This window comes from Pempheris klunzingeri, chromosome 23, assembly GCF_042242105.1.
Source record: "Pempheris klunzingeri isolate RE-2024b chromosome 23, fPemKlu1.hap1, whole genome shotgun sequence".
In the NCBI taxonomy this organism is placed as follows: domain Eukaryota; kingdom Metazoa; phylum Chordata; class Actinopteri; order Acropomatiformes; family Pempheridae; genus Pempheris; species Pempheris klunzingeri.
Window position 1 is genome coordinate 6,400,538 of NC_092034.1, and position 15,061 is coordinate 6,415,598.

General features: G+C 39.6%; 2 protein-coding genes across 2 annotated transcripts; one reads left to right on the forward strand and one right to left on the reverse strand.

Moving 5' to 3' along the window:
• Window positions 1-1,891: 1,891 nt before the first annotated feature.
• Window positions 1,892-15,017, forward strand: LOC139223234 (ubl carboxyl-terminal hydrolase 18-like). Its single transcript, XM_070855212.1, has 19 exons — window positions 1,892-2,128; window positions 2,531-2,575; window positions 2,902-3,007; window positions 3,221-3,324; window positions 3,466-3,536; window positions 3,614-3,739; window positions 12,153-12,248; window positions 12,394-12,522; window positions 12,623-12,751; window positions 12,844-12,878; window positions 12,963-12,994; window positions 13,081-13,173; window positions 13,319-13,363; window positions 13,690-13,795; window positions 14,009-14,112; window positions 14,254-14,324; window positions 14,405-14,530; window positions 14,627-14,719; window positions 14,862-15,017. The coding sequence occupies exons 1-19, from the start codon at window positions 2,029-2,031 to the stop codon at window positions 15,015-15,017; spliced, it is 1,767 nt and encodes a 588-aa protein (XP_070711313.1). The 5' UTR covers window positions 1,892-2,028.
• Window positions 8,496-10,268, reverse strand: LOC139222871 (potential E3 ubiquitin-protein ligase ariadne-2-like). The gene is made up of 4 exons (XM_070854766.1): window positions 10,054-10,268; window positions 9,856-9,956; window positions 9,457-9,612; window positions 8,496-9,341 (listed from the first exon to the last, which is right to left on the reverse strand). Exons 1-4 carry the CDS (start codon window positions 10,127-10,129, stop codon window positions 8,892-8,894), a joined length of 783 nt encoding a protein of 260 aa, XP_070710867.1. The 5' UTR covers window positions 10,130-10,268; the 3' UTR covers window positions 8,496-8,891.
• Window positions 15,018-15,061: the final 44 nt, after the last annotated feature.

Consider the following 15,061-nt stretch of genomic DNA (forward strand, 5'->3'; position numbering starts at 1 on the left):
TAATACTGAAACTCACCAACACCCAAACTGAATGTATCACTTTCTCTCTCTTTCTCTATGTTTCCAAGAAATCATGTGACCCTTAGTTGACTTACAGTGGGGCAAAAATGTATTTAGTCAGCCACCAATTGTGCACCAATTGTTCTCCCACTTAAAAAGATGAGAGAGGCCTGTAATTTTCATCATAGGTACACTTCAACTATGAGAGACAGAATGGGGGGAACGAATCCAGGAAATCACATTGTAGGATTTTTTATGAATTAATTGGTAAATTCCTCGGTAAAATAAGTATTTGGTCACCTACAAACAAGCAAGATTTCTGTCTCTCACAGACCTGTAACTTCTTCTTTAAGAGGCTCCTCTGTGCTCCACTGTATTAATGGCACCTGTTTGAACTCGTTATCAGTATAAAAGACACCTGTCCACAACCTCAAACAGTCACACTCCAAACTCCACTATGGCCAAGACCAAAGAGCTGTCAAAGGACACCAGAAACAAAATTGTAGACCTGCACCAGGCTGGGAAGACTGAATCTGCAATAGGTAAGCAGCTTGGTGTGAAGAAATCAACTGTGGGAGCAATTATTAGAAAATGGAAGACATACAAAACCACTGATAATCTCCCTCGATCTGGGGCTCCACGCAAGATCTCACCCCGTGGAGTCAAAATGATCACAAGAACGGTGAGCAAAAATCCCAGAACCACACGGGGGGACCTAGTGAATGACCTGCAGAGAGCTGGGACCAAAGTAACAAAGGCTACCATCAGTAACGCACTACGCCGCCAGGGACTCAAATCCTGCAGTGCCAGACGTGTCCCCCTGCTTAAGCCAGTACATGTCCAGGCCCGTCTGAAGTTTGCTAGAGAGCATTTGGATGATCCAGAAGAGGATTGGGAGAATGTCATATGGTCAGATGAAACCAAAATAGAACTTTTTGGTAAAAACTCAACTTGTCGTGTTTGGAGGCGAAAGAATGCTGAGTTGCATCCAAAGAACACCATACCTGCTGTGAAGCATGGGGGTGGAAACATCATGCTTTGGGGCTGTTTTTCTGCAAAGGGACCAGGACGACTGATCCGTGTAAAGGAAAGAATGAATGGGGCCATGTATCGTGAGATTTTGAGTGAAAACCTCCTTCCATCAGCAAGGGCATTGAAGATGAAACGTGGCTGGGTCTTTCAGCATGACAATGATCCCAAACACACCGCCCGGGCAACGAAGGAGTGGCTTCGTAAGAAGCATTTCAAGGTCCTGGAGTGGCCTAGCCAGTCTCCAGATCTCAACCCCGTAGAAAATCTTTGGAGGGAGTTGAAAGTCCGTGTTGCCCAGCGACAGCCCCAAAACATCACTGCTCTAGAGGAGATCTGCATGGAAGAATGGGCCAAAATACCAGCAACAGTGTGTGAAAACCTTGTGAAGACTTACAGAAAACGTTTGACCTCTGTCATTGCCAACAAAGGGTATATAACAAAGTATTGAGATGAACTTTTGTTATTGACCAAATACTTATTTTCCACTATAATTTGCAGATAAATTCTTTAAAAATCAGACAATGTGATTTTCTGGATTTTTTTTTTTCTCATTCTGTCTCTCATAGTTGAAGTGTACCTATGATGAAAATTACAGGCCTCTCTCATCTTTTTAAGTGGGAGAACTTGCACAATTGGTGGCTGACTAAATACTTTTTTGCCCCACTGTATATCTTAGCACACATGAGAGACGTTTGCAAGGGAGACAGACAACCAGCAGTGGGAAAATAAACCTCCTGTCCTCCCACCCACCAGGTATCAGTTATTAATCTGTGACCAGTTTCCTGCGTGAACAAGTCTGAAGATCAAGCATGTTCCGACTGCGATGAGAGTACAGTTCTTTGGGTTATTTCCACAAAGTCACATGATTTCTCCTGGCCAAGTTGTTAAAAAATATGTCAGAAATAATTCATCTGCATTTGAGTTTCAGTTTCTGTATGAGGGGACAAGTCTGCAGATCACGCCGCACAGCCCTCAGTGTGCAGGCTGAGCTGCAAAATGAAGCATGGAGACAGAGGACAGATGGAGAAGAAGGTGCAGCTGATGGAGAGCTCACCAAAAGAGAAGGAAAATGCTCTGAAAGAAAAAAGACAGAAAGGTGAGTGTATTTCTTATATTGGTGCCTTTTATTCAATAAATAAATAAATAAATGGCGCCCTCTCTTTTTGCTGAATCAGTGACTCATTGGTTCTGTTTGGACATGAAGACGTGGCCTACTGTAAATATATGGACAGAATGACTGAGTGTCCATAAGAAAGCACATTGATGAGCCACTTAACAATGCCATGGAATAGAAAGGGTTTTTCTCCAACGATGAGATGAAAACTGAATAACAGTTTATTAGAAGTTAATGGAGACGGTGTAATGAAGCTGAGTTTTTCTCTAAGTCTTGGAGAAAAATAAAATGAAATTGAAGTTTGATTCGTTCATATTTTGTTTTTTCTCAACAAGGGTCCAGTTGCCTAATTAAGACCTATAATTTATCTCTGTTGTACATCAGGTGCTGCATCTGCTGCAGTAAGGACAAGATATGTGGAGCGATCAAGTAAGTCTTACTTTATTCTCTGAGAAGTAACAGATCAGGTGAAAAGCTGAGTATAAGACAGAGCACACTGGTTGATGGTATAGTCCTGATGTGAGTCAAATATACTGGTAGACTTCTGTTTTGCTTCAACAACCTGTAATAATATAATTGGAGAGCTGATGTGTGAACATTTGACTGAGTGTCCATAAGAAAGCACATTGATGAGCCACTTAACGATGCCATGGAATAGAAAGGGTTTTTCTCCAACGATGAGATGAAAACTGAATAACAGTTTATTAGAAGTTAATGGAGACGGTGTAATGAAGCTGTGTTTTTCTTTCCTTTAGTGACTCAGACACAGAATCCTCCTCATGGTCTGTATAATCAGGGAGCCACATGTTACCTCAACAGCGTCCTGCAAGTTCTCTTCATGTCAACAGAGATCCACCACAGGTCTGACACAGCTGCTCTCATCTGGAGCAAATAGAAACACTAGGACAGCAATTGAAATGTGAACAAAACATTATGTCAAACACTAACAGGAAGCATTGTGTTATACAGTCATTCATTAATGTCTGCTTCAGAGTTATAAAACTCCATGAGTGAGCACAATAAGACAAGCAGTAAACAGTCACTGTTCACTGAGAAACTACTTTCTCCCTAAAGGTTGGATCCAAAAGAAGATATTCATCTGATACAAATCTTTGAAGACCTGAAGAAAAGAACATGTGAAACTAAAACCATCACAACAAGACTTGGGATCACAAATGGTGAGTTAGAGAGTAAGAAACAGGGAAGAAAGCATCCAAAGAGCAACTGGCAGTCAGTAAGGAAGTGACACATCAGAGGTAAAGTAAAGATGCTTCAATGACATTAATGTATTAGATTCAGTTTAATGTGTCCTTTTGCAGTTCATCAACAACGTGATGCAGCTGAATGTCTGGAGATGATTTTACAGAGGATCAGCCCACAGGCCTCTGAGGTGAGCACTTCCCCATAAAAGAATTTGCTGGTCAATACGTCTGAAGACTGTGTTAAGAATTATATTTCTATGTCAAGGTTTTCCAAGGAGATCTTAAGTACACGACAAAGTGCTCTGACGGCCACAGCATCAACGAAGAGACAAATCCATTCTGGACTCTTCCACTGTCACTGATAAATGATGATGATACAACCCTCAGTGTGGTAAGCAGCCAAAGTTCAGAGATCTACAGTTATATACAAATCAGTTATATAGATTGATGTATCAGCAGCACATCAGCCTAAGATATAATGATATAAATTAACATTAATATAAATGATCACAAAGATGTTGTCAGTGTTTGTTTGGGCACCGATTTGGCAAACTGGTGGATCACCAAAACTAACTGCTGGTGGCAGAGGAAATAAAAGAAATGTATAATTGAATAAAGTCCTTAAATTAAAAAAATGAAGTGTTTCTTATGGTGATGTGAGACTGGTAATCCAATTTGGACTTTAGTACAGCGTTTGTGTTTTTACAGGAAAGCAGCTTTGAAGGGATTTTCCACACAAAGACATTCAGCGGAGACAACATGGTGTACTGCAACAAGTGTGATGACAAAACAGTGGCGAATAGTGTGAGTTTACAGACATCAGCGGTAGCCTGAACAAATGTGAGTTGAGTGAGTTTAATAACCTTCTTGCGGTGTATTTTAGGACTGTAAGATGGTGAAATCCCCTCAGATTTTGACTGTGCTCCTCAAGAGATTTGACTTTGACTACAGCACCATGGCACATTTCAAATCAGACCGCTGTGTGGATGTGCCACATGAACTACAGACAAAGGCAAGGAGAGGTCACTTTGAATGGGGCTCATTATGTTTGCTTTTAAAATCTTTTCATGTCCCTGACTGTGATCTTCATCGTAGAACAAGAAGTACAAACTGTACGGGATGGTGAATCACATGGGGAGTCTTCACGGTGGACATTACACAGCCACCATCCTGTCCAATGAGGACCAAACCTGGTATAACTATAATGACTCTCATGTCAGCAGGGTGAGAATTAATTTAAGACATCTGTCAGAATGGCACATATTCAGAACATAGAGAAAAAAAATGTAAATATCAAATGTACATTTGTTGAATGTTTCTCTTGGTTTTGTTGAAAGATGCAGATTGAAGAACAACCCTTTGCAAAGACCAAGAAGACTTACAAGTATGATCAATTAATTCCACTTTATCAAATGTGACATATTTGACAAAACAATGTTACCACAAGTTCCATTTAGTAGCTGTGTCGGAGCTTTTGTGTCGCCTTTTTAAGCAGACATGAACCGGAAGTCATTAAATTGGCTGGAGGATGATGTTATATGATTGAAAGCTCCTGAGCAGCTACAGTGTTAAATGGAGTTTGTGGTGAGATTGTTTCTTTTTAACTTCTTCAAGTTCAAGAATGAGATATATTCTATTATGTTCTCAACTTTTTGTTTTTCTATCTCAACGAATAGTTCCAGCACTGCATATCTGCTCGTGTACAGAGGTAAGACCACAAAAGTAGATCAACAATTCACTGAAGCCGGTCATATTTTAACGTCTGAGGAAAATAATTTCTGTCTTTTCTTTCCCATCAGATGAGAACTCTCTCAAACCCCGCAGGAGTTCAACTAACATGAGATATCTTCAGATTTTCATTGGTGGTGGTTTAGCTGCTGTTGTGACAATTTTTGTGCTACTGAAAGTTCTGAAGAAATATTAGTGGAGATCAGCATGTACTGTGCAACTTTCCATTCCATCAAGGTTATAATGTTGTTATGTTATCAAAGTTATTATTGTTAATCAGCTTTGCCTCCATATTTTTGAGTGTCATTTATTGACCAATGTGAAAACCAAATGATCAAGTACATATACAGTTTGAGTGCTTAATTTGAAAAAAAAAAAATGTTACAGCTTCTGATGCAATGGTACTGAATAAAGAATGAATTCCTACAGAAGTCGATTTTATTCATCAAAACAATTAAAAAAGAAATCTTGTAATAGATGTGCATAAATATGCATTATTGCCATTGACAATCATGACTGATTACTATGATGTGGAGTCCCTCAGGGTTTGATTCTAGGGCTGCTATGATTCCACCTGTACACGCTCCTTCTGGGTCAAATCACACATGAGAGCTACAGAGACGGCACTCACTCAGCTCTTTCACCAAGTGACCATGGTCCCTTAGGGTCATCGATGCTTAGAGCAGGTAGATAGCTGGATGAAATTACACTCTCTTTAATTAAACAAAGAGGACAGAAAGCAAAGGAGTAGAGAATAAAGGTTATTGCCCAGCTCAATTCCAGAGGAAACCATGGTGCTTTAATAGACTCACGTGAGCTTCAGCAGCCACATCAAGCCAACAACTAAATCAGTATTTTATCCTCTCAGACTAAGAGACAGAACTGCCTGTCAGACAACATCATCTCCTTCCAGTTTACAGTGATTTCATCAGTATATCACCATTAATATGACACTGATGAAGTTGGACAAAGCTACTTAGAGTAGCTTTAATTCGGTTGTCATTTGACATCCAATGATATTGTTGTTTTTACAGTGGTGCTGTAGGAACCTAAATGCCTTGTGCTTAAATATGTGGATGGTTTAAAATGCATACAATCTCTTTTGTATTAGAGTATGTTTGCATTATTTGGGAATTAAACAGTATAACTATATTGAGTGGTCCTGAGGATTTTTTGTGGATGTGGATTAGGACAAGAGGAATCATTGTAGTATCAAACTAAGGCTTCATTCATTGGAAACCTACAGGCAGAAGGTTATTAGGAACATTCATTCAAACATTACTACATTAAGCTTTTAACACTTTGTTAATGGTATATGGTAAATCCAGTGGTTTCCAACCTTTTTTGTTGGCGACATTTTATTGTCCATGAATTATTAACAGCTCCAGGAAATGGTGACATTTCCCTCTGAACTTCCCTCATGGTTTCCTTTCAGAACATGTTCAAATGATGCGATATTTCACCAAAAATCAAAAATTTGATTGAAAAGTCCAAGAACTGAGAACAGATTTATGTACCATAGCTTTATTTTTCCTCTTTCCAGCCCTCAGATTTATTCAGTGACCCTTTGGAGGGGCCTGACTAAACACGGATGTTTCAGTATTGATAATATCACTTCATATATGATAATATATCAATCAGATGGACCAAAGATTTATTTTAATACTCTAAGTACATTTTGCTGTTGGTACTTTTGTTTTGTCACTTGAATAAGATTTTTCATGCAGGACTTTTACTTGTAATGGAGTATTGCTGTATTGCTCCACTCCCCAGACCCCTGACTGACCCTCTTTAAATCTTCTGTCATTTGGTTATTTACACTCTAAATCATCATTTACATTGACTTTAATAGAAGTGTTTGATCCTGGGGGTTATAACACTTCTGTACAGTGACCAAAGTGCTGCTCGTTTTGACTCAAAGTAATTTGTACACACCCAAACAAAATACCCGTTTGGGGGGGTCGGTTTCTTTTGCTTTTCGTTTCTATGAAGTCACGTGATCCCATAATGGACCTGTATGTGACGCAATTCATGAAAAACATATAAGAAATACCCAGCTTCAGTTTCTACATGACTGGACCAATCTGAGGAGCACTTCAAGCAGTCATCTTTATACAGGCTGAGCTGCAAAATGAGGATCCAGCTGCAAGTGTTTGAACCCAGGGGCAATGAGAAGAAGATCATCGGTGTGTGCAACAGTGAAGCTGAGCTGAGGACGATCACTGTTCTGGATTTGAAGCAGGTAATCGCCAAAGAGCTGCACATAGGTAAGTGACTCATTTTAATACTTGCTTAAGGCGATTGTTTTTGGTCCCCATCTGTCTACTTAGAAATTACATTCATATGAGACGATTCTGAAGCTACTAGACCACCGATTAATGTCCAAATGTCAATACTGAGCAGCGTGTCTTCATATGTATGTTCTGGTCGGCTACTTGATAAGTAACGGCTGTAAAAACTGGTGTAGCATCGTATCATTTTCTAATTTACTTGTGCTTTAAGGCGACAACTTGCGGATCGTCTACAAGACCACTAAACTGGAGGAAAAACAGCTGCTGGTGTTTTATGGGATCTCGCACATGTCCACCATTCATACGGTGCTGCTGATGCCCGGAGGCATCTGATGAAGAAAAACAGTGTCATCTCCACAGAGCCGGCTCTAGCCATAATGGCGCCCTAGGAGAGATGCGCACCGATCAATCGCCCCGCGCCCCTTCCATGATGTAGGACCGTGCGTCTCAGGAGCGAACCATGAAGTCCACCCCTGAATTCAGAGAAATAAAGAGATATCCTGACTCAGTCCTTCTTGTTTTTGGTCTTCATTTCATGTCTTCTTATCATAACTGAGTCCCAGTCTGTGCAAATGAACTTCAGAATGTCAGAATAAACAAAAGTAATTACAAGCTCACTTAAATTGATTGCTGGTGCAAAACACATTAATCTTCGATCATTAAAAACGAAATTAGTGAAAATAAATTTTGCAAAACGCATGGATTTTACATTACAGCCAAGTAAATCATCTTCCACCACTGTAACTAGTTTACTGTGATTTCACCACTGCACCACAAGTAATATGAAAATGTCAATTCATGGTTCTCATTTGACATTTACTCAAATTTCTAAACTTACTTACTAACTAAATTATCTGTTTTTTTGTGGTCCTTCCTGACTTCTCACCCCCTCTGACCCCTGGCTGAGCTCACTGTAGCTGCAGAGTTCAGCATCACTGCTGAAATACAAATAATGCATTCAAACCAACAGTGGGCTATACATTTATTATTATCTGTCTTTATTTTGCAGCAAAAACATAACAACGTTACGAACAGGAAAATAAATGAATGAGCAGTAATATTTTTCATTTACTTGAGTATTTCTTGTTACTTTACACTTCTACTCCACCACACTTCAGACCACAGACACTTATTTCACTCCACTACATTTATCTGACAGCTGCAGTCGCTAATTCCAAATTGTGAGTTTACATACAATAAACATATTACATACATATTACATTACACTTAGATGTTCATGAGTTGTTACACTCTACTACAAACTACTCTAAACTACATTAGTATTAACAATCTAATATTGTCATAGATAGTCAATCACAAGGCCATTTTCTGTAGTATGTTTTATTTCTGTACTTTACGTAGATATTTAATGTTACTAACTAACGCTGTATTTTTACAGTGTTAACATTGCACTTTTACTTCAATAAACTAACTAAATACTTCTTACGCTACTCTAGAAATTACAGTGGTGCATCTGAGTACATCAACACAAATCAGAGCACACAGAGCCAATGGGTGTCAGAATTATTTCCCGTGCCATGCAGGTATAGACGTCTGTCTGGGGGCTACACCAGTGGAGCAAGGCTTGAAATATGAGCCTGGACTTAGACTCAGGCACTCTTTAGTGAGCTTCAGGCACACAAAGCAGAACGCCGCCTTACATCGGGGACAGACAATGTTTTTACATTGCTTTTTGTTATGCTCCAGCAGCATACCACAGGTGGGACAGGCACGGAAGGAGGGACAGTCAGGGACACCCGTCACAGACTCAAAGACGAGATTTCCGCAGTTTTTCAGTGCTGCCAAAGCGTTGCTGGTGCAGCCATCATTTTCACAGCGGGCCGAACCTTTCCATTCCTTCAAGCACTGCCAGCAGAATTTATAAGTCCTTTTTTTGTTAGCTGTGCACACTGTGCATTTGACACTCAGATCACTGAGACTAGTTCTCTCCACAAGACAGTTGCAGCCAGGACACTGTGAAGAGACGTTATATGAGAGACAGACTGAGTTTTTTTCAGATTCACCATTTATATTTGCATGCACAACATATTATATATTATTATTTATATGGTGTAACATAGATACTCACTGCTTTGATGTCCAAGTAATCCTTCTTGGCATTACTAAACAGTCTCTTCTCAAAGTCCTCCTTCTCACTGGGGGTCAGAAGAGCCATTTTACAGACCTCCTCAAATGGCCACTCAACATCACAGCGAGTTTGGCCGCACACAAACCTGCACTCGCCCTTGGAAACGAAAGAGTGAAAATATATTGAGCAAATTCTTCAGCAACTGCTACTCTTAATATGGTTCACTGCCATTAAACATCGACACTGATTTATCTAAACTCACTTTTTTCACTGATCAATGAAACTTCAGCTTTCTGTCTTTTTTTTTTTGTGCTATAATAACTACATTTTTATTGTAAAATTACACATTCATTTCACTACAACGTCTGTGAGTTTCATAATGAAGGTGTGAACAGGTACCCGGTCCAGCAGCCTGGAGCACCAGTCGGTGAGAGACATCGGAGTGACGGCGTGACCGCAGGACATCTTTGCTCTCGGGGACTTGTAGTCATTACACAAAACTACGAGGCAATAAGGGGTGCAGAGTTAAGAGTTATGAGCCATGACTGAAATCAACACACTACAAAGTATCTAAAACCAAGCCAGAATCATACTTACAGTCTAGTTCATCATCTCCATTGACAAATATGAGTGTTTTGTCTCCACAGTTGTAGCACTTCTCCTTTGCAGCCATCGTGTTCACCAGGACTCAGTGTGTTAAGCAGACTGCACACACTAACTGAATGTAAGGGCTGTGAGGGGCTTCCCGTTGCTTTCACGTTACGAAGTCACGTGTTCCTTAATGGACTCGTATAAAATCGCACACACCCACACACACAAAAAAAACCCCGAACCGCCAGATATCAGTTATCAATGTGTAACCTGAAGTTTCAGTTTCTGCACCAGAGTGAACAAGTCAAAAGATGACTCCACTTTCCAGGGCTATGGGATGGAGCCGTTTCACTGTTCGTTTCCAAGAAGTCACGTGATCCAATAACTAAATAAAAAAAAAAAAAAAAGTCAGAAACGATAAATTCGGCTGCATCTGAGTTTCAGTTTCTGTATGAGTGGGCAAGTCTGCAGATCACTCCGCACAGTCCTCAGTGTGCAGGCTGAGCTGCATGATGAAGGATCGAGGTAGAGGAGGACAGACGGAGAAGAAGGTGCAGCAGATGGAGAGCTCATCAAAACAGAATAAAAATGCTCGTAAAGAAAAAAGACAGAAAGGTGAGTTTTTTTGGACCACCTTGAGCAGATTGTTTAAAAATAAGGTTTGAATTAGCTGAGTTTTTCTCTAAGTCTTGGAGAAAAATAAAATGAAATTGAAGTTTGATTTGTTCATATTTAGTTTTTTCTCAACAAGGGTCCAGTTGCCTAATTAAGACCTATAATTTATCTCTGTTGTACATCAGGTGCTGCATCTGCTGCAGTAAGGACAGGATATGTGGAGCGATCAAGTAAGTCTTACTTTATTCTCTGAGAAGTAACAGATCAGGTGAAAAGCTGAGTATAAGACAGAGCACACTGGTTGATGGTATAGTCCTGATGTGAGTCAAATATACTGGTAGACTTCTGTTTTGCTTCAACAACCTGTAATAATATAATTGGAGAGCTGATGTGTGAACATTTGACTGAGTGTCCATAAGAAAGCACATTGATGAGCCACTTAACGATGCCATGGAATAGAAAGGGTTTTTCTCCAACGATGAGATGAAAACTGAATAACAGTTTATTAGAAGTTAATGGAGACGGTGTAATGAAGCTGTGTTTTTCTCTCCTTTAGTGACTCAGACACAGAATCCTCCTCATGGTCTGTATAATCAGGGAGCCACATGTTACCTCAACAGCGTCCTGCAAGTTCTCTTCATGTCAACAGAGATCCACCACAGGTCTGACACAGCTGCTCTCATCTGGAGCAAATAGAAACACTAGGACAGCAATTGAAATGTGAACAAAACATTATGTCAAACACTAACAGGAAGCATTGTGTTATACAGTCATTCATTAATGTCTGCTTCAGAGTTATAAAACTCCATGAGTGAGCACAATAAGACAAGCAGTAAACAGTCACTGTTCACTGAGAAACTACTTTCTCCCTAAAGGTTGGATCCAAAAGAAGATATTCATCTGATACAAATCTTTGAAGACCTGAAGAAAAGAACATGTGAAACTAAAACCATCACAAGAAGACTTGGGATCACAGATGGTGAGTTAGAGAGTAAGAAACAGGGAAGAAAGCATCCAAAGAGCAACTGGCAGTCAGTAAGGAAGTGACACATCAGAGGTAAAGTAAAGATGCTTCAATGACATTAATGTATTAGATTCAGTTGAATGTGTCCTTTTGCAGTTTATCAACAACGTGATGCAGCTGAATGTCTGGAGATGATTTTACAGAAGATCAGCCCACAGGCCTCTGAGGTGAGCACTTCCCCATAAAAGAATTTGCTGGTCAATAAGTCTGAAGACTGTGTTAAGAATTATATTTCTATGTCAAGGTTTTCCAAGGAGATCTTAAGTACACGACAAAGTGCTCTGACGGCCACAGCATCAACGAAGAGACAAATCCATTCTGGACTCTTCCACTGTCACTGATAAATGATGATAATACAACCCTCAGTGTGGTAAGCAGCCAAAGTTCAGAGATCTACTTTAGTATTTTTATGTGATGTGATCATGTTAATCTACTTTAATTAATTACAACAACTGTTTTTCCACAGGAAAGGAGCTTAGAGAGCATTTTCCAGACAAAATCATTCACTGGAGACAACAAGGTGTACTGCAACCAATGTGACAACGCGACAGAGGCAGCAAGCGTGAGCTTTATTTATTTAAAACACAAACTGTAAGCTGGTTCAATTTTCTAAATAAGGTCACATGAATGCGTTGTATGTTTGTTTTACAATATTGTCTGTGAACAAAATCTGTAGAGTTTAATAACCTTCTTGTGATGTGTTTTAGGATTGTGAGATGGTGAAATCTCCTCAGATTCTAACTGTGCTCCTCAAGAGATTTGACTTTGGCTACAGCACCATGTCACATGTCAAATCAGACCGCTGTGTGGATGTGCCACGTTCATTAGAAATACAGGCAAGGAAGAGTGATTTCTATATGTGGTCAATACTGAATGCTGCTGCTTATTTTTGCTTTTATAACATTTTCATGTCCCTGACTGTGATCTTCATCGTAGGACAAGACGTACAAACTGTACGGGATGGTGAATCACATGGGCAGTCTTTACGGTGGACATTATACAGCCGCCATCCTGTCCAATGAGGACCAAACCTGGTATCGATGTAATGATAGTAGAGTCAGCAGGGTGAGGAGGATTATACTTCATCTATTCAACAGAGAGATCAAACATTAAATGTTCACTGACATTGTTTGGTTTGTTTTTGTTGAATGGTGCAGGTTGAAGAACCATTTGAGAAAAGCGGGACTCACAAGTAAGTTTGATAAAATCCATTTAATTGAATTTCTATTCTTTGCTGTTCTTTGCAAACAATAACTTGAAAATGATTGTTCACCAGATCCAGAACTGCATGTTTGCTCATGTACAGAGGTAAGAACATTAAGAAATCACCTCAGCTATGATTGTGGTTTTAACAGATCACTGCTAAATACATGATTTTCTTCTTCCCTTCAAAGCCATGCAGCCTCAGATGCCCTGTAGGTCCAGTTCAGAGGTTCTGACAGACACTAAGGATGAAGAGAAGAGACAGATGGGACACACTGACGTTGGTGAGAGACAGACTGAGAACAGCTCTCTTAAATCTTGGAGAAAAATAAAATGAAATTGAAGTTTGATTCGTTCATATTTAGTTTTTTCTCAACAAGGGTCCAGTTGCCTAATTAAGACCTATAATTCATCTCTGTTGTACATCAGGTGCTGCATCTGCTGCAGTAAGGACAGGATATGTGGAGCAATCAAGTAAGTCTTACTTTATTCTCTGAGAAGTAACAGATCAGGTGAAAAGCTGAGTATAAGACAGAGCACACTGGTTGATGGTATAGTCCTGATGTGAGTCAAATATACTGGTAGACTTCTGTTTTGCTTCAACAACCTGTAATAATATAATTGGAGAGCTGATGTGTGAACATTTGACTGAGTGTCCATAAGAAAGCACATTGATGAGCCATGTAACGATGCCATGGAATAGAAAGGGTTTTTCTCCAACGATGAGATGAAAACTGAATAACAGTTTATTAGAAGTTAATGGAGACGGTGTAATGAAGCTGTGTTTTTCTCTTCTTTAGTGACTCAGACACAGAATCCTCCTCATGGTCTGTGTAATCAGGGAGCCACATGTTACCTCAACAGCGTCCTGCAAGTTCTCTTCATGACAACAGAGATCCACCACAGGTCTGACACAGCTGCTCTCATCTGGAGCAAATAGAAACACTAGGACAGCAATTTAAATGTGAACAAAACATTATGTCAAACACTAACAGGAAGCATTGTGTTATACAGTCATTCATTAATGTCTACTTCAGAGTTATAAAACTCCATGAGTGAGCACAATAAGACAAGCAGTAAACAGTCACTGTTCACTGAGAAACTACTTTCTCCCTAAAGGTTGGATCTAGAAGCAGATTGTTATCTGATACAAATCTTTGAAGACCTGAAGAAAAGAACATGTGAAACTAAAACCATCACAAGAAGACTTGGGATCACAAATGGTGAGTTAGAGAGTAAGAAACAGGGAAGAAAGCATCCAAAGAGCAACTGGCAGTCAGTAAGGAAGTGACACATCAGAGGTAAAGTAAAGATGCTTCAATGACATTAATGTATTAGATTCAGTTGAATGTGTCCTTTTGCAGTTCATCAACAACGTGATGCAGCTGAATGTCTGGAGATGATTTTACAGACGATCAGCCCACAGGCCTCTGAGGTGAGCACTTATTAAATTGACTGTTATTTACAGGTGAAGAAATCAGAACACTGTTTGATGATAGACAATTTCGTTTTTAGGTTTTCCAAGGAAAGCTGAGATACACAGCCAAGTGCCTAAAATGCCACAGTGTCTATGAAAAGACAGACTCAGTCTGGACTCTTCCACTGTCACTGATAGATGGTGATGATACAACCCTCAGTGTGGTAAGCAGCCAAAGTTCAGAGATCTACTTTAGTATTTTTATGTGATGTGATCATGTTAATCTACTTTAATTAATTACAACAATTGTTTTTCCACAGGAAAGGAGCTTAGAGAGCATTTTCCAGACAAAATCATTCACTGGAGACAACAAGGTGTACTGCAACCAATGCAACAAAACAGTGGCATCATATGTGAGTTTTAACCTTAGAATTAAAACACAAACTGTAAACAGGCCACATTTTATACAGGAATCAAATGGAGATGTGTGATAGTTTACATTACTGGGATCACAGAGTTTTATATGTGTTTGATAATGTTTCTTGTGTTATTTAGGATTGTGAGATGGTGAAATCTCCTCAGATTCTAACTGTGTTCCTCAAGAGATTTGACTTTGACTACAGCATCATGTCACATGTCAAATCAGACCGCTGTGTGGATGTGCCACGTTCATTAGAAATACAGGCAAGGAAGAGTGATTTCTATATGTGATTGATACTGAATGCTGCTGCTTATTTTGGCTTTTATAACATTTT

Coding starts and splice junctions, on each gene's coding strand:
- LOC139222871 (XM_070854766.1), bottom strand. CDS start 10,129: ATGGCTGCAAAGGAGAAGTGCTACAACTGTGGAGACAAAACACTCATA. Junction 9,613..9,855: donor GCTCCAGGCTGCTGGACCGG/GTACCTGTTCAC, acceptor TTCGTTTCCAAG/GGCGAGTGCAGGTTTGTGTG. Junction 9,342..9,456: donor ATTACTTGGACATCAAAGCA/GTGAGTATCTAT, acceptor GTCTCTTCACAG/TGTCCTGGCTGCAACTGTCT.
- LOC139223234 (XM_070855212.1), top strand. CDS start 2,029: ATGAAGCATGGAGACAGAGGACAGATGGAGAAGAAGGTGCAGCTGATG. Junction 2,129..2,530: donor GAAAGAAAAAAGACAGAAAG/GTGAGTGTATTT, acceptor GTTGTACATCAG/GTGCTGCATCTGCTGCAGTA. Junction 3,325..3,465: donor AAGACTTGGGATCACAAATG/GTGAGTTAGAGA, acceptor GTCCTTTTGCAG/TTCATCAACAACGTGATGCA.